The sequence below is a fragment of the Chlorocebus sabaeus genome, chromosome 12 (assembly GCF_047675955.1).
Source record: "Chlorocebus sabaeus isolate Y175 chromosome 12, mChlSab1.0.hap1, whole genome shotgun sequence".
Taxonomy (NCBI): Eukaryota; Metazoa; Chordata; class Mammalia; order Primates; family Cercopithecidae; genus Chlorocebus; species Chlorocebus sabaeus.
The window spans coordinates 21,250,130-21,269,045 of NC_132915.1; the positions used below are offsets into that span (position 1 = coordinate 21,250,130).

Genomic DNA, 18,916 nt, shown 5'->3' on the forward strand with positions numbered 1-18,916 from the left:
AATAAACTTTTATATCTTGCTTATTATATGTAACTATCATAGCATATTTTGTATAGTCTTTATAAACTTACGTTTAAAATGTTATGAAGTAGTTTTATATACAAAAATGAACATTTTGTCTGTGAAAGCTCTGGTTCTGCTTATAATATTTTAAAATGTGGAACTGGTGAATTCAAATAGAACAAACACTTAAAAGACTTGATTTTGCTAAATTGATTTCCAAAGGAGTTTTATTGGCTGTGGTAGGTCCCCAAGCTTCCCCACACTAAAACCTGGGACTGAATATGATGAAGTGTCATGCCTGTGACTGTTACAGCCAAAGGGAAATGAGCCAGGTGGGTCTAATCTAATCACACAGAGTTATCTCCAGCTGGTGGTAGAAGCAAAGTCAGAAAGATTCAGACTATGAAAAGGATTCTAAGCACAGTTGCAGGCTTTGAAGAGGAGGGAGCCAAGCACAAAACCAGGGAGCTCCCTTTAGGAGCAGAAAGTGACCCCTGGCTGACAGCCAGAAAAGAAACCTTGGTCCTCTAGCCGCCAGAAACAATCTGCCAGCCACCTGAATACCTTGGAAAACAACTCACCTCCAGTGCCTTCAATAAGAGGCCAGCCTGGCTGACACCTTGATTTCGCCCTGGAGTAGAACTAAGCCGAAAACCCAGGGGAGCCCACCTGGTCTTCTGACTTTAAGATAACAAATGTGTGTTGTTTAGAGTAGCTAAATTGTGGTACTTTTTTAAATGCAGCAATGGAAAATAAGGCGAGGCACAGTGGCTCACGCCTGTAATCCCAGCACTTTGGGAGGCCGAGGCAGGGGGATCACCTGAGGTCAGGAGTTCGAGAGCAGAGTGGCCAACGTGGGGAAACCCCGTCTCTACTAAAAATGCAAAATTAGCTGGGTGTGGTGGCGCATGCCTGTAATCCCAGCTATTCAGGAGGCTGAGGCAGGAGAATTGCTTGAACCGGGGAGGTGGAGGTTGCAGTGAGCCAAGATGGCGCCATTGCACTCCATCCTGGGCAACGAGAGCAAAACTCTGTCTCAAAAAAAAAAAAAAAAAAAAAGAAGAAGAAGAAGAAGAAACAAAAGAAAAAAAAAAAGAAAATGAAGACATTGGCTTACTCTCTTACCAAGTAACACATGAAATTGCTGATGTTCGTGCAGGTGGTAGTGGACAGAACTCCAGAATTGTATACCATAATTAAAACAGTGTTTGCTGGCCCGGTGTGGTGGCTCACACCTGTAATCCCAGGCCGAGGCAGGTGGATCACCTGAGCTCAGTAGTTCGAGACCAGCCTGGCCAACATGACAAACCCCATCTCTACTAAAAATACAAAGTTTAGCTGGTGCGGTGGTGTGCGCCTGTAATCTCAGCTACTGGGAGGCTGAGGCAGGAGAGTTACTAAGACATTATTAAAAATTTTGTATTGCCCTCTCATAGCACTGGAGTGTGGAAATAAATGAGAAAAAAAGAGGAAATTCTGGATAAGAGATTTGATACTGAGAGAAAAATCACAGAGGAGAAGATTCTACTTAGAAAAGAGTAGTATGTTCTAGACTTCTGGAAAAATTATATTTTTAAGAGTACTTTATTTATTTATTTATTTATTTATTTATTTTGACATGGAGTCTCGCTCTGTTGCACAGGCTGGAGTGCAACAGGGCAATCTCGGCTCACTGCAACCTCTACCTCCCAGATTCAAGCAATCCTTCTGCCTCAGCCCCCCACATAGCTGGGATTACAGGTGCCCGCCACCAAGCCCAGCTAATTTTTCTATTTTTTATGGAGACAAGGTTCCACCATGTTGGCCAGGCTGGTCTCGAACTCCTGACCTCAAGTGATCCACCTGCCTTGGCCTCCCAAAGTGTGGGGATTATGGGCGTGAACCACTGTGCCCATCCTGAGGGTCACTTGTTAGATACGGCTATCATTAAAAGTTAAGTTAGAAAAACTTTCAACTAAAGAAGTTATATTAAAAACGTAAAAAATGCCCCCCAACTCATCTTTTTGAAGTTTACATTTTATTATTATCTATGCTCTTGAGATTATTTACATCTAATGCATTTGTATGGCAGAAATACTATATAATGGTTTGCTTTTTTCCGTTTCTTTCTCACCCTGCATTCAGTGGTATGGCAGGTGAGGCTTGAAATTGGCCATGATGAGAGTACTTACACCATAGAAACAGGAAAATGCCTTTTCTAAGCCAATGAGATACCAGGAAAGCTTTTCAGAGACTTGGATCAGAGCTAAGGCCTTTTTCCTTTTGGATGTGGACCAAAGAGAATGCAAAGTCCGGCACTGGCGGCAGCCATCTTGCCAGTGTTTAGGGAGACTCCAGTGAGAGTGGAGCCAAGGTAGCAAAAGCCAGGAGAGAGAGGTGGAGACAAACTGGTACTGGGGACATGGCTTGTTCATTTCCAGCAGTAGCTCATCCCACCCCTAACCCTACACTTTTGTTTTTTCTGTAAGAGACAGGGCTTCACTCTGTCCTGCAGGCTGGAGTTAAGTGGTGCAATCATAGTTCATTGAAGCCTCAAACTCTTGGGTTCAAGCAGTCCTCTAGCTTCAGCCTCCCCAGTCGCTGGGACAATAGGCTGTGCCACTATGTTCAGTTGTTTTTGTTTTGAGATAAGGTCTTGCTCTGTCGTCCAGACTGGAATGCAGTGGTGTGATCATGGCTCACTGCAGTCTCAACCTGCTGGGCTCAAGCAATCCCCCCACCTCAGCCTCCCGAGTAGCTGGGATTACAGACCTGTGCCACCATACCTGGCTAATTTTTGTATTTTTTGTAGAGATGGGGTTTCAGCCATGTTGTCCAGGTTGACCTCAAACTCCTGGGCTCAAGCAGTCCTCCCACCTGGGCCTCCCAAAGTGCTGGGAGGGTGAGCCACCATGCCGGGCCCTCTACACTTTTTAATTGAGCCAATAAATTTTTTTTTTTGTATTTAAGTGAGTTTGGTTTGAATTTTCTATCGTTTACATTAAAATCAAATTAAATGACACAGCAATGTCTGCACCAGGTCCGGAATTACACTGCTAGCCCCTACGGTGGCTTCACTTGGTAACAGTAACTTAGAGGGATGGGAATTCTCCATCCTCAATCGTATTCTGATCTTGTATTATAATCCTCTCTTTCACAAACAGATATTTGCTTCATCTAATAAGCCTTATATAATTTCCCTTGCAGGCTGGGATCAGTTTTTCTCAGTCAACACTTTTGTTAGAGTGATATACATTCTTTTTTTTTAATTAAAAAAATTAAAAAAATACAAACGAGGTCTTGAGGATAGGATAGGTATTCTTAGTTGCTGGTGACCTAACAGCTACTCTGTCCTACTCTCCTCTTCCGTGATAATAAAAATTGGTTTTTATTCAGAGCTGCAAAGCCCCAGAAGATGAGTCATGATTTAATCTCATTACCCTTTATCACATAATTGCTTTCCAGCCTTCCTTACAGCTAAGTTTGGCCATGGAACCCAGTTCCATGGCTTCTACTCTTAGGAGGCACACATATACAAGCATTTTCATGTCTATAATCACTCAGCAAATATTTGCCTTTGTACCATGTAGTGTGCTGGGCACTAGCACAGAGATGAGCAAAACATCTGGTCATTAACTTTCTTTACCTTCATGACTTTTTTTTTTTTGCCTGTGTTTGAGAACAATACAAGGTGGCATTAGTGGCTTTAAAACCCCAAAATATAACCTGAAATTTTAATCTTGTTTATTCATTCTCAGAGTGCCTTGCTAAATTACATCTTGTTAATGTGTGGTGATCATGTTAGATCTGAAGTCTATATAGGCCAAACATGCATTTATAGAAATTCTATTTCTTTTTTGATACAGTCTTATCTGTACTTCTTTTTTTTTGGAGAGTGTTTTGCTCTTTTACCCAGGCTGGAGTGAAGTGGTGCAATCTCGGTTCACTGCAACCTCCGCCCCTTGGGTTCAAGTGATTCTCCTGCCTCAGCCTCCCTAGTAGCTGGGATTACAGGCACCCACCACCACATCTGGCTAATTTTAGTATTTTTAGGAGAGATGGGGTTTTGCCATGTTGGCCAGGCTGGTCTTGAACTCCTGACCTCAGGTGATCCACCCGCCTTGGCTTCCCGAAGTGCTAGGATTACAAGCGTGAGCCATTGTGGCTGGCCTGTACTTCTTATGTGACAGTGTAAAATGAAGGCCACTATGTATTTCAATTAATGGCATCTAAACTTGGTTCCTCACTTGGGTAGGACATGGAGCAGTTTGTTTTTTTGAGAATTCTAAAGCAAACCTTGTTAACTCTGAACAGATCTTGAGAGATCTAATGTCAGAAGTATGTATTGAGCACCTGAAGTCTTTACCTTCAGTTTTTCTAAATATTTTACCTCCAGTTGATGCCACCTCTGAATCCACATTTGGAAATTCATAATTCTTCAGATATTTTTTCTTTTATGGGGTAGAACCTCTCATGAATACTTTTTAGTGGGTTGAAACATAGTTACATAGCATTAATATTTACAGTCACCTAAACTTATTTCTTTGTTTACCGATCCTCATCTCCGTGCCTCTAGATGAGATTGTGCACCTGAACTGCAGGCTCCCTTTAGGACCTCACTGGCATTGCCTTGTAGTGACTCATCATTATAGTAAATTCCACCCAGCTCAAACTAATCCCAAAATAGGGTTCAGGGATTACCGACAAAGGCTAGGCTAATTCTTTGCATAACAGCCGAGTGGTAGAGCAGAAAAAAACAGGAATCAGAGAGTCCTAGATTCAAATTCCAGTTTGACCATTTGCAGACACTTTGACTTAGAGCACTTTAAGTATCATCACCGAGCCTCCCTTCCTCATTCGTGAAGAGGGATCATATTACTTACCTTACAGCATTTGTGTTGTAAGGAGTCAATAAGATCATCATACAAGTGAAGTGCCAAAGACCATGCCTGGCCCACAGATGTCATTAAACACGGTAGCTGTTTTCTCCCTAACTATAAATCAGCATCATTGTCTGAGGTAAATACCCGAAGTTCGTCATCTCATGCCAGGGAAATCGGGGATACGGACACGTAAGAAGTGAGTTTAAGAGCAGAGATTTAACCAGGGAAAGAAAAAGAGAATAGCTCTCTCCTGCAGAGAGAGAGGGGCGGCCGAGTGGGTCTTCCGGTTTCATGGTGAAATGCATGGGATTTTGCAGAGGAGCTTGAGGAGGTGGTGTCTGATTTACACAGGGCCTGAGAGGTTGGTCGGACCAGGCATACCATTTGCATAGTGTGCAAAGAAGATGGCTATCCCACCCTAATCTTTGATTATGCAGATGGGGTCTCTACCTGGCTGGTGCCATGTTGTCTGCTTTTTTACTGCACATGTGGTGACAAAGAAAAGGAAAAAGAGGATCTCCGTGCTGAATATACCTGCCTTCCAGGTATCCCTTTTCTATTGGCACAGCTGCTGGCGGTTACCTATGGAGGCTTTTAGCTTGCTTATCTATGCCTGCACCTTGATTTTTTGGGCTGCTTTTTATGAAAAGGAAATCTTATCGAGGACTCTCTCACCCTTACTATCTGCCTGAATAATTTCTTTCTAGCTCCTGTATCAACTAGATTGAAAGTTTCATGAGGCCTCAAATCTGATGGATCCCAGTTGCTGTTTTTCCAGTAACTAGAATAGTGCTGGGCACATGCTAGACACTTAACAAATACTTGGTCATTGATTGTTATAATTATTATCATAAAAGTCAGGTAAACTCCAGTGCCTTCTTCAAAGAATCCTGCCTCCATCCTCTTTTTCAAATTAAGTCCAAGCACAAATCTTTCCATGAAGCCACATCTGTATGCTCTAATTTGTAACTATTTCATGCTTAACTGGCACCACCTCCTCCCCTCCTTACCATTTACTGTTGGGATTAAACAGGAGTGCACTGCATATACAACGTAGGGCCTAGATGATTTCTCCATATCTTTGAGTCTTGTCTTCTTAAAATTCAATTCTACCAGTCATTCTTGATTGTTAAGCAATTGCTGGGCAGTGTGCTGGGTTCTAGAAAAGAAACAGTAGCTGCCTATAGGAGTACCTAGTCTTTCAGTGGATACAGCTTTGTAATCTAACAATTACATCACAAGGTGATATGAAAAACTATAGGCACAGATATCTAGGTAGCAGAGATGGGAGAAAGTGATTAACTTTCTCAAAAATCAGGTTATAAGGAAATGTGACTTTTCAAGGAAGGTTAGGAATTTTCCAGCTGGTTAAGGTGGGAGAAGAATATTCCAAGGAGAGTAAACAATATGTGCCCAAGGGCATGAGATAGCAGGATATTATCCTGGAGAACGTAGAAGCAATTCAGTACTGTTGGAGCATGATGAAGCAGCTAGGAAGTAAGGAGGGGGCCAGGAAATTGAGGATGATAAGTTCAGAGACAGAGCCAGTGGCCATATGTAGCAAAGTTTTGAATGTCATAAATACTGTGGGTGACGGGGACCCTGGAATGGGATTATCTGAAGAAGTTTAGAAATGACCTTTGATGGCAGGGTAGAAAATACACCAGGAGAAAAAGTAAAAGAGATTAAAGCTGCACAATACTTCAGGAAGAAGTATGAGTGGTCTGGATGAGAAACACTGAGGGCCTGATGTGTAGCAGGACAAGCCGCAGACAAAACTCCTCAGACACAGAGTTAAAGAAGGAAGCAGTTTATTCGGCCAGGAGCATTGGTAAGACTCCTGTCTCAAGAGCCAAGCTCCCGAGTGAGCAATTCCTGTCCCTTTTAAGGGCTCACAACTCTAAGTGTGAGAGGGTCGTGATTGATTGAGCAAGCAGGGGGTACGTGACTGGGGACTGCATGCACCGGTAATCAGAACGGAACAGAACAGGACAGGGATTTTTACAGTGCTCTTGCATACAATGTCTGGAATCTATAGATAACATAACCGGTTAGGTCGGGGTCAGTCTTTAACTACCAGGCCCAGGGCTTGGTACCGGGCCGTCTGCCTGTGGATTTCATTTCTGCCTTTTAGTTTTTACGACTTCTTTCTTTGGAGGCAGAAATTGGGCATAAGACAGTATGAGGGGTGGTCTCCTCCCTTAGACTGAGTCAGTGCTGATGAGACAGAAAGACAGATTGAGCTGATTTTTAGGAGACAAAATTCAGAATTGATAAGACTAGCTTAGACTTCGGGTATAGGTAGATTAAAAGGAGAAAAAAATAGCACTGTTATTGTTGTGTATCTGTTACTCGGTAAAATGTAATGCTAATCACATAAAAATGCTCAGAAATAGTTCTTTAATAAGTAAGTCTCCATAGAATTATCTGGTCTTGATTTAATTTTATTTCCAATTTTAAAATTACTTTCTATTAACTAGAACCTTCCATGCTTTACCCAGCCTCTTGGTGTGTTTCCAGTCTACAAGGATTCTCTTAATATTTCCAAGTGATTTACAAGCAGAAAACTAAAAGGTGACTTTGTTTTCCAACCACATATTTATCTATTTAGATAGTCATTAGCATAGTATTCAAAAGCCATCTGAGAATGACGTTGCATGACTAAAAATAAAGAAGGAAAGATGTCAAACCTCAATACACAAGCATGAACCTTCTTTTCATTGCAGGCCACATAGAGGAACACCACAATTTTTCTCAGTATTGAAGTTCATCTCAACCTCAACCAATCTTTAACTGTGTATCATAAACACAGATTTTTTTTCATAGAAAACAATTTCTAGTTTACAGAAAAAAATGTCAAACTCAGTCTATCAGAGCTTTAGAATTATCATGGAAGATGAACAACAAAGTATAAGCAAAATTGCTTGTTTTTGTAAGCTAACTGCAACTACAGAGATGAGAAAGTCTTCCATTGATATGATGGCTATCGTGCATATATTTTTATATGTTTCTAAGGATTGAAAGGAGAACTATCAGGGCTTCAGATACATTTTGAAGAGATAATGTTATGTATTTATTTTGAGAGAGGGTCTTAGCTCTGTCACTCAGGCTGAAGTGCAATAGCAAGATCACAGGTCACTGCAGCCTTGACCTCTGGGGTTCAAGTGATCCTTCCACCTCAGCCTCCTGAGTAGCTGAGACTACAGGCACTTGCCACCATGCCTGGCTAATTTTTAAAATTTGTAGACATGGGGGTCTCACTATGTTGCCCAAGGCTGATGTCGAACTCCTGGGCTCAAGCAATCCTCCTGCCTCAGTCTCCCAAAGTGCTGGGGTTACAGGCACGAACCACCACTCCTGGCAAGGAGATAATTTTATTTATTTATTTATTTAGCTATTTTTTTTTGAGACAGAGTCTTGCTCTGTCACCCAGGCTGGAGTGAACTGGTGCCATCTCAGCTCACTGCAACCTTTGCCTCCCAGGCTCAAGTGATTTGCCTGCCTCAGCCTCCTGAGTAGCTGGGATTACAGGTGTGCACCAACACGCCCAGCTTTTTATTGTATTTTTAGTAGAGATGGGGTTTCACCATGTTGGCCAAGCTAGTCTCAAACTCCTGACCTCAGGTGATCTGCCTGCCTCAGTCTCCAAAAGTTCTGGGATTACGGGTATGAGCCACCATGCCTGGCCAAGGAGATAATTTTAAATGATCAAAAATTTTGAAGGCATATCATACATGTACGTGTATGATCTCTGAAAAGTGTTTTAAAGATAAAGTCAGCAAAGTATAGCCTGTTGGCCAAATCCGACCCACCACCTGTTCTTGTAATGCTGTTAATTAAGAACAGTTTTTGCATTTTTAAATTTTTAAAAGGTTGAAAAAAATCAAAAGAAGAATAAAATTATCTGAAATTCAAATTTCAGTGTCCATAAAGAAGGTTTTATTGAAGCACAGTTCACTCATCCATTATGTACAGCTGCATTCATGCTACAATAGCAAAGCTGAGTGGTTATGACAAGACTTTCTGGCCAAGAAAGCCTAATGTACTTACTAGCTGCCTCTTTCCAGAGACTGTTTGTCAGCCCTGTTTTAAGAGCTTTCCTCTAAAGAAACACAAGCCTTTAGTAAACTGAAGACTTCTTCATAAAGATTTTCTGTGTCAGTGATACATTATGTTAAAAAAAGAAAATACATGAATTTAGTAAAGATAAGATTGATATTATAGACTAAAATAATAGGCTTGCCTTTATATTTAGGATGCTTATTTCCCACCTTATGTCACTAGCATAGTTACAAGAACACATGCTTTAGGGTAGTCATTCTTTTTTCTTGAATCTTGATGAGCTTTGCATGACCTTGGGCTAGTTATCTAACCTCTAGTAAGCCTTAGGTTTCCTACAAGAACAGAATAATAGCCATACCAGCCTCATGGGAGTATGGTAAGTACCAAAATGGGTAAGTGGGGCATTTTTGGGGGGGAATTACTTAGCTTGTTATCTGGTAGTAGGTGTGCAATAGATTATAATTATCATCATTCTCTGAAAATGTCACTTTTGCTTTCTGGTGCTCCATTCCTAGTACTGCCTGTAAGGTCTGCTTTGACAAGGAAATCTGTAAGACCCTGCCAACATCATTTTGCATAGCAAGAGCCCCTCTCTGTGTTACAATCTGGAGAAAAACTGTCCTCAGGTACGTGAATCCAAGAACACACTTGACAGAAGAATGGAAAAAGGGAAGCCTAGGAAGTCTAGAAACAAAAATCATAGTGATGAGCGGTGCTGGAAGGCTGGTCAGCAGCCAAAGTACAGCTTGTGAGCAGCATATTGGGATTTTTTTTTTTCCACGTTAGACTCGATTCCAACTCTTTCTATGGAGAGCCCACGGTTTTGTGATGGGTTGTTGATGAAGGAAAGCTCTGAATTTTTTAGAGTAGATGAAGTGTTTGTCATTTTATTCCATTTTATGTTAGGTTCACACTGCTATTTCTCTTTTATTATTTGATGTCTTACCTGATGACATCCCAGGCAACTCCCAGGCGAAAAGTACCCAGAAAATCATGAGAGTGCAGTTCCTGGAAACTCAGTGATTTCTTTCTCGCTGGGCTTGCTCTGCCTTTAGAAACGTTGTGACTGTGGATTCCTGCGGAGGAACTAGGGCCTGGGGACCTCATGACTCCTCAGCTATGATGCACCTTCTCTTTTCTTCCCTTATCTCAAGTAGGTCCTGAGCAGCCCAGCCCAGGTGGTCTCTTCTGCTCACCAGAGGTGGCCTGGAGTCAATTGATAAGAGCCCTCTTTTCTTGGCCCTTACAAAAAAAATCTCTGCCTAAAGACAGCTAAAGGGGAGAAAAACACCACCAAACCAACAAGTCCTTTGTACCTCCATTATCCCCAAAATTAGATAAAGAAAAGTTAGAATACCAGGAGGCAGCAGACACCTCCACAATGCAGCTTGGAAGCAGAATTTCTGTAGATCTACTGTCCTTTTTTTTTTTTTTTTTTTTCAATCACATAGAAGAGTTTGTACAAATCTCATTTGTTTTTACTTCCTGCATTTTTGTGTCTTGACACATTATTTTGAGGAAAATTCCTCTGAATTTTATGCTTGCTCTTCAATTATGGTTGAACAGGAACTGTTAATTGAGTTTAGCCACTCAAAAGAACAAAGTATTTCATCATTCTTACATATTCTGGTTGGATTCATGGTTAACGAAGACAAATAGAAACACTCACACATCAGCCAGGTGTGGGGATAAAACCAAAAACAGTGATGCTCACAGGCATGCCTGAGAGTGGAATGGTGGTGGTGGTGGGGGGTGCCTGTTTACTGGTAGTAGGAGTAACTCTCGTCATCGTATTCCAGCTCATCTTCGTCATCGTCATCCAGCAGCCCATACTTAAATTTCCGGTAGACTGTGCCATCCTGGCCCATGTAGACGATGTCATCATCATCATCCTCATCATAGTCCCGATCCCTGTACTCAATCACCTGATCCTCTTCAAAGCTGGTGCTCTCTCCATAGCTGCTCTTATAGGAGGAGTAAGACTTGTTGGGGTTGGCCAGCTTTTCATAGCCGGCCTTTGCTGCTGGCTGGACTCGGCCACGAGATTTCTTCCACACGACCACAGCTGCCCCGAGCAGAAGTGCCAGCATCACAGAGGAGGTGATTAATAGAGCTGTCTTGAAGTGCTCAGCTGCAGGCCTAACCTTGCTTGTTCGAAGGATGCACTCTTCTGTTGGAGGAAGATCCCAAGGGAAGAGGCAAGAGGGAAAAAGTGGAAGAAATAGAATAGAGAAAATTAGATTCTGAAGTACAGAATTTCACCTTTATTTTAAAAATTGAAAATGGTAGAATCACTGTCTCTGATTTTCCTCTTTTTTTAATTTTAATTTTAATTTTTTGTAGAGACAGCTTCTCACTATGTTAGCCTGCTGGTCTCAAACTCTTGGGCTCAAGAGATCCTCCCACCTTGGTCTCCCAAAGTGCTGGGATTACAGACGTGAACCACTGCACCCGGCCTGTCTCTAATTTTCCTAGAAGCCATACCACTGTATAGAATCCTAGCCTATGTCTGATGAAGCCAATAAATCCTTCTAGAAAGGTCAGTTTGCCATCCAAAGGGAGTTCCCTTATCCCCGTACCTCATAGGTCACTCACCAAGTGTCCAACCTTATCAACTGATTCTTCTATTTCCCTCCTAAGAAAACATTTCATCTTGGACCAAGCTTTAGTTATTGCTAAATGCTCTGTTTTCTTTCTCAATTCCAACTTCTTTTCTAAGACTGAGTCCTCTCCCAAGGTACCCTTAAGCCTGGGCCAAGACAACTGTCCCACCACGTAAGGGCAAGAGCAGATAATTTATAAAACTACTGACTCCGAGAGCCATGTGGGGCCTTAGAAATTACTTAGGCCAATTTGTTGTTTGACATTTGAGGAAACTGAAGTCCATCGAGAGGAAGTGAATTGTCACATTGTCGGAGACAAGACCTTATTTGTGGAGCGATCAGAATTCAAATCCAGGAATCCTAGCTCCATGCTACAGTCTAAAGACATTAGGACAAAAGGCTCTGACAAGTGTTCTTTGGCTTCTTAGAGTTTTGTGCTCCTAGCCTGGCAGAAAAGGAAGCACCATCTTTAAATCCTATCAACTTGAATGATAGGGAACTTTTTTCTATCATTATTAAGAGTTTTTTTTTTTTTTTTTTTTTTGAGATGGAGTATCGCTCTGTCGCCCAGGCTGGAGTGCCGTAGCACAATAGCTCGGCTTACTGCAGCCTCTGTCTCCCAAGCTCAAGCAATTCTCGTGCCTTAGCCTCCTGTGTAGCTGGGACTACAGGTGCACACCACCATGGCTTGCTAACTTTTGTATTTTTAGTAGAGATGGGGTTTCACCATGTCGGCCAGGCTGGTCTTGAATTCCTGACCTCAGGTGATCCACCCTCGGCCTCCCAAAGTGCTGGGGCATGAGCCACCACACCCAGCCATTATTAAGAGTTTTGAAATCCAGAGCTCCGACCCCTGTCATCCATCAGCCTCTGTTTTGATGCCTTGATTGAGAACATGGAGTAACCAAAACAGTTTCATGGAAGGAAAGATTCAACTGTAACTTTAGTGAGGAGGATGAGCTCATTTTTCTTACTTATTCATTTATCCAAGTGGTATGATTTGGGTAGTATGTCTATTTTTCTTCTATTCTTTAACCCACCACATGAGAGTATGAAAGAACCAGAGAAAAAACTCTCAGGCCATGTTGGATGTACAGGCTGAGATACACGTAGGTTTTTCATAAGTATTTGTTGAACCTCTTGGATCTCTCTTGTTCAGGGGATAATTTCATGAACAATTCTAGGTACATTCTACACACTAGATAAATAAATATAACACTGCTGCCGAGGTGCAATGATTTTTGCTTATTAAATATTGACCAATTAGATCTGATTCATCATGACTGTGTATTTCTCTTTCTTTTTTGCTAGTGAGAAACAAGTTTTCTACTTTATCATAGTTTTCATTCTCATGGGATTTTACCTATCAAGCCAACTTTCTTCTTCTAAAGTAACAGCCCTATCATTATTACATTCATCATTCGCAAGTTCAGCACAGAATTTTTCCCTGGAGAAAACATTAAAGCATTGGAGAGATTGATAAGCAATCTGTGTGTGGTACTGTGAGATAAACACTGCCTGAAGCAGTAGAATCAATATAAAAACCTTTCGATGTTGTTTCAATTACTAGGGTGCCATATGCAGTCATGGCTTGCTTACTATTCTCCATCCCAGATCTGCAGAGTCAGGGTTAGCCTTGTGATATGGTTTCCTTGAAGGGGTAGAGTGTCTCTGTAAAGAAGGATCAGGTAATCAAGAGCATTTAGACTTCTGTAGATTGCCGCAGGTGGCTCTTCAAGAGCTGCAGGGGGACCAGAAAAGCTGACAAGATAGTTCTTAGTTGGAACAGGCTTTCAGAAACTCTGCATGCAACATGCACAAACTTCTGGTTTCATTTAAAGGCGTTAATGTTGTGAGGGTTATTATTCTTAGCTGACACAGAATGAATACTAGCAATCAGACCCTGAAGGTAGGTGTGTCTGAAGAACACGGAAAACCAGCTGCTCATGGGGTTGGGAAAGCTGAAAGAAGGAAAATGTTTTTGGAAAGATGATACTTAAAACCCAACTGAAAATGCTGACCAAGCCAGGTGCAGTGGTTCATGCCTGTTATCCCAGCACTTTGGGAGGTTGAGGCAGGTGGATCACCTGAAGTCAGGAGTTCGAGACCAATCTGGCCAACATGGTGAAACCTGTCTCTACTAAAAATACAAAAATTAGCCGGGTGTGGTGGCGCATGCCTGTAATCCAAGCTACTCTGGAGGCTAAGGCAGGAGAATCGCTTGAACCTGGGAGACAGAGGTTGTAGTGAGCCGAGATTGTGCCATTGCACTACAGCCTGGGTGAGAGTGAGACTCCATCAAAAAAAAGAAAAAAAAATGGTGAAAAGAAAGAAAAGAAAGAAAAAAAGAAGACGGAAGGAAGGAAGGAAGAAAGGAAGGAAGGAAAGAAGGAAGGAAGGAAAAGAAAGAGAAAGAAAGAAAGAAAGACAGATGCTGATCAAAAATAAAAAAGAAGTGGCTGGTAGCAGTTATGGGTCTGGGATTTTCTTTTTTCTTTTGATGGAGGTTCACTCTTCTTGCCCAGTCTGGAGTGCAGTGGCATGATCTCGGCTCATCGCAACCTCTGCCTCCCAGGTTCAAGTAATTCTTCTGCTTCAGCCTCCCTAGTAGCTGAGATTACAGGCATGTGCCACCACACCCGGCTAATTTTGTATTTTTAGTAGAGACAGGGTTTCTCCATGTTGGTCAGGCTAGTCTCGAACTCCTGACCTCAGGTGATCCACCCGCCTCGGCCTCCCAAAATGCTGGGATTACAGGCATGAGCCAACGTGCCCGGCCTGGGTCTGGGATTTTCTTTACTTACAAATGGACCAACTCAGAAATATGGCATCTCTTTTTGTAGGTGAATGTTACTTCTAGACCCCAAGGAAATTATCTACTTCTGGCCTAGACAGTATATTTTAAGAATATATGTTTCTTTTTTTAAGAAAAAATCACTCAGTTTGAGATTTTTCTAAGTTTATGACCAATGAGAACCAAGTACCCACATGGATGGGGTTAGACTTGAGGATAGCTGAGGGACTGGAAATTGGTAAAGGGGGTTTTACTTCTTCTTACCCTTCAATAAAAATTCATTTCTAAAATGTCATAAGTCTCCAAGGAGAGGCCCCGGTTTGGGCTGACTTTCATAGAATGATTCTTCAACAGAATCAAGATAATATTGACATCAGCTTCCTTGATAGTTGATTCTTTTCCTTTTTTCCCAGGAGGGAAGAATAAAAAAAGGAACAAAGTAATTCATAAAGATAAAATGCTAGCTCTACTTGAGTTCTAGTCTTGGAGGCAAGCGGAGCATCTAATTCCAGATGAACCATTTTTAAAAAAAAAATTGAGCCAGCATCTTGCTCTGTCACCCAGGCTGAAGTGCAGTGGTGTGATCTCGGCTCACTGCAATCTTTGCCTCCTGGGCTCAAGAGATCCTCCCACCTCAGCCTTCTGAGTAGCTGGGACTATAGGCATGCACCACCACGCCCAGCTAATTTTTGTATTTTTAGTAGAGATGGAGTTTTGCCATGTTGCTCAGGCTGGTCTCAAGCTCCTAGACTCAAGCGATCTATCCGCCTCGCCCTCCCAAAGTGCTAGGATTACTTACAGGCATGAGCCAACGTGCCTAGTCTCCAGATGAAACTTTTAATACTGGTGTGGACTTAGGCATGTGAATCAAACTCTTTGAGCCTCAGTCTCCTCGTCTATAAAATGGGACTGATAATCTCTACTTGTGAAGTGAGACAATGGACATGAAGTTTCAAGTACAGTAGGCCCATAGTAGGCACTCAATAAAAAGATAGCCATATTGATTCTCCTGAACTTTCCATCCCCACTCCCTCTGCTCCCATTGGCTTCCTGAGGACATGCCCTTCCTCGGCAGGCTGCTCTTGCTCTCCCCTCACCTGTGGTGTCCTGGCAGTCACAGCACTCCTGGGCACTGGTGGGATCGGAGGTGTTGCAGCAGTGGAGGCAGCGGCTGTCGTCCATGTGCAGCACCAGGTTGGCGGGGCACAAGGTGCAGTTCTTGGCCCCTGGTCCCTTGCATTCCATGCAGCTCTCGTGGCATTTTTCACAGTTAAACTTCTCTCCCTGTTAAGAGCAATCAAGAGGTTCCGTCTGAGTGCAGAGGGATTAACAAGCACTGGAGTTCCCAGATGGTATTTCATCTTGTCTCCATAAGGAGGGAGGTATGTGGGGGACAGCAGAAGGATGGTGTGTTCTGAGCCCATTTTAACTGTGCTGGGTGAAAGAACCAACTGTCTGTGATGGGGTGGAATCATGGCTGTGCCCTGCCCTTTGAGATCTGCTAATAACAGTGGGAGAACAGACGTCTAGAACAGTTTGGGTTAGGAGCTGACAGCTCCTGTGCTCAAGGACAGCTCCTGTGCTTAAGGACAGCTCAGGTCAAGGACTAGTTTTGTCTGGCCCACACTGTTGACTTTCAGTTTCAAATATTTTGCATTCATTTCCCACATCTCAAAAGTGGGATATTTCACATGTAAATTCGTTCCTAATTTCTCTTTAGAAACTAGAAGACCTGTCAACACTGGATTCATCACTCCCACGTGGCAATGGCCCCCCTTTCCACTCTTCTATTTGACACAATTCCCAGCACTTGCTATGATGTCACCAACATGTAGGTGATACATCAATTTCCACTTTCCTTCAAGCTTCAAGCTTACACTGTGGTTTTCTTTGACCCAGCATTTATGTTTGTGACCTGCTTGGCCCCCTGTGGTTACTGGATTATTGTGGTCAGGCCCCAGAATAATATAGATTGTGACTGTGTAGCTCAAGTAGTTACATCTCTTTAGGAAGAGAGTGGAGAGATGAGAAGAAAGTGGCTTCCCTCTTGACAAGTTGCTCCTTGACTGGTGCTGGAAATGTGGGTTAGGGAAGGTGCCTTCCTGTTTTACTTCTGTAACTTTGGAAGTATGATATGACAGAAAAAGAAGGAATGGAAATTGCTTTTGTTGAGCACCTTGGCATGTTTCAGGCACTGAGAAGGTGCTTTCTCAGCTGTTACTATCTCATTGAATCCTGCATCTCACATATTATCTCATCCTTCAGGTTTAATCCCAGCTTTGTTACTTACCACTCATATAATTTTTTTTTTTTTTTTTTTTTTTGAGACAGGGGCTTACTTTATTGCCCACGCTGGAGTGCACTGGTGTGATCGGATTCAAGCAATCTTCCTGCTTCGGCCCCACATATAGCTGGGACTACAGGCACACACCACCATGTCCAGCTAATTTTCTTTTTTTGTATTTTTTGTAGAGATGGGGTTTCACCATGTTGCCCCGGCTGTACTCATATAATCTTTAACACATTATTTAACCTCTTTGAGCCTCAGTTTCTCTAAGCTGTAATGAGGGCTGTTGCCAGAATTTAAAGAGAACTCATATGTAAATATATTAGTTTGTGTTAATTTCATCATGGGGAAATTTACTTATTTTCTAAAGTTTGAAAACACAATCAAGAAATTTGTAGTCTTGCCGGGTGCGGTGGCTCACACCTGTAATCCTAGCACTTTGGGAGGCTGAGGTGGGTGGATGACTTGAGCCCAGGAGTTCGAGACCAGCCTAGGCAACATGGTGAGACCCCGTTTCTACTAAAAATACAAAAAATTAGCTGGGCATGGTTGTCAGAGGCATTTGAACCAGAGCAACTCCATCTTGAATAGGGGCTGGGTAAAATAAGGCTGAAACTTACCGAGCTACATTCCTAGATGGTCAGGCATTCTAAGCTACAGGATGAGATAGGACATCGGCACAAGATACAAGTCATAAAGGCCTTGCTGATAGAACAGCTTGCAGTAAACAGCCAGCCAAAACCCACCTAAACCAAGATGGCAATGAGAGTGACCTCTTGTGGTTCTCACTGCTACACTCCTACCAGCGCCATGACAGTTTACAAATACCATGGCAACATCAGGAAGTTACCCTATACGGTCTAAAAAGGGAAGCCATGAATAATCCATCCTTTGTTTAGCATATCATTAAGAAATAACCATAAAGATGGGCAAGCAGCAGCCCTCACAGCTGCTGTGTCTATGCAGTAGCCATTCTTTTATTCCTCTACTTTCTTAATAAACTTGCTTTCACTTTGCCCTATGGTTTTGCCCTGAATTCTTTCTTGTGTGAGATCCAAGAACCCTCTTTTGGGGTCTGGATTGGGACCCCTTTCCGGTAGCATCTTTCTGGCAACCACAGAAGTGACAATAGTGAGGAAACTCCCAACCCAAAGGCTAACTTTGGGTAAGTGGTGGGGACCAGTGACATGGTAGTCCCAGATATTCAGGAGGCTGAGTTGGCAGGATCACCTGAGCCCAGGAGGTCAAAGCTGCAATGAACTGTAACTGCGCCACTGCACTCCAGCCTGGGTGAGAGTGAGATCCAGGCTTAAAAAAAAAAAAAAAAAAAAAAAAAAAAAAAATTATGGTCTCAAAATCCATGGCAAATGAATCCTCATTTTTTTCCTTCCTTCCTTCCTTCCTTCCTTCCTTCCTTCCCTCCTTCCTTCCTTCCTTCCTTCCTTCCTTCCTTCCTTCCTTCCTTCCTTCCATCCTCCCTCCCTCCCTCCCTCCCTCCCTCCCTCTCTCTTTTCTTTTCTGTTCTGTTCTGTTCTGTTCTGTTCTGTTCTGTTCTGTTCTGTTCTCTTCTTTTCTTTTCTTTTCCATGGGGGGTTTTCTGGTAGAAACCAGAAAACCTGCTGTACAAATTCTAAAAGAGCTGTAACACTGCAAATGAATCCTTTTTAATACACTGTGATCAGGTAGAGGAAACAAAAGGTCAACATTAGCTGTGTTGCTCCTATGTTATTCACATGTTTCTGGTTAGACCAGAGAGAAGTAAGGGAGAAGATAGTTTGTATTTCTGACATAACATTCTTATGTTGACTGAAACTTCTATGGTGATGAACAACAAATAAAGAATTCATTCCAAGGCCCTCACGACTTAACTTCTCCATTAGCTTAGATCTTCTCAGTTCCTTTGGAGTAAAAGTTAAGGCTACAGGTGGGTAGCACCATTATTCCATGATGCAATGGTACAAGATTTTAAAATATTAAACATACAGTATTTCTATAGTATGAGAATTTTGGGACATTTTGATTGGCCAGAATGACATGCAGGAACTAAGCTCATGTTCCTCTCTGGAGAGAGCAGAAGGCCCAGCACCCCTAGCCCTCCATACCTCTCCCACTCTGTATTCCCCAACAAGACAGTCCGAGGTGCAGATCCCTCCCATGAGGTGGTAACTCCACACACAGGATAAGCAATTCAACGCTCCTTTTCCTGAAAGAGAAAACATTCTAAGTTATGAGATTGACCTTAGATTTCAACCTCTGTCTCTGTTCCGGAACACTTAGGAACAAGGAATATGTCAAGTAAATTGAA

General features: G+C 42.4%; 2 protein-coding genes and 1 non-coding gene across 7 annotated transcripts in view; 1 reads left to right on the top strand and 2 right to left on the bottom strand.

Annotated features, from left to right (window-relative positions):
• The window catches only part of RFK (riboflavin kinase), a 36,341-nt gene extending 23,545 nt beyond the window's left edge, over positions 1–12,796 (top strand). For 2 of the 3 annotated variants that reach the window (XM_073021517.1, XM_073021518.1), the window contains 2 exons: positions 9,443–9,553; positions 10,727–12,796. In XM_073021517.1, coding sequence (XP_072877618.1) covers positions 9,443–9,507 — 65 coding nt within the window. In that variant the 3' untranslated portion in view covers positions 9,508–9,553; positions 10,727–12,796. Of the gene's footprint in view, positions 1–5,302; positions 5,411–9,442; positions 9,554–10,726 lie in introns of all 3 variants that reach the window. The other variant, XM_073021516.1, reaches the window with a different exon arrangement.
• PCSK5 (proprotein convertase subtilisin/kexin type 5) overlaps positions 9,542–18,916 on the bottom strand; it is a 462,318-nt gene continuing 452,943 nt past the window's right edge. For all 3 annotated transcript variants that reach the window (XM_037998500.2, XM_007969534.3, XM_007969533.3), the window contains 3 exons: positions 18,714–18,814; positions 15,422–15,608; positions 9,542–11,097 (listed from right to left, as the gene is read on the bottom strand). In XM_037998500.2, the coding sequence (XP_037854428.2) occupies positions 10,688–11,097; positions 15,422–15,608; positions 18,714–18,814 (698 nt within the window). In that variant the 3' untranslated portion in view covers positions 9,542–10,687. The remainder of the gene's footprint in view (positions 11,098–15,421; positions 15,609–18,713; positions 18,815–18,916) is intronic.
• On the bottom strand, positions 18,200–18,261 carry LOC119624588 (U7 small nuclear RNA). Its single transcript, XR_005240747.1, has one exon. It is a non-coding gene; the product is annotated as a U7 small nuclear RNA (small nuclear RNA).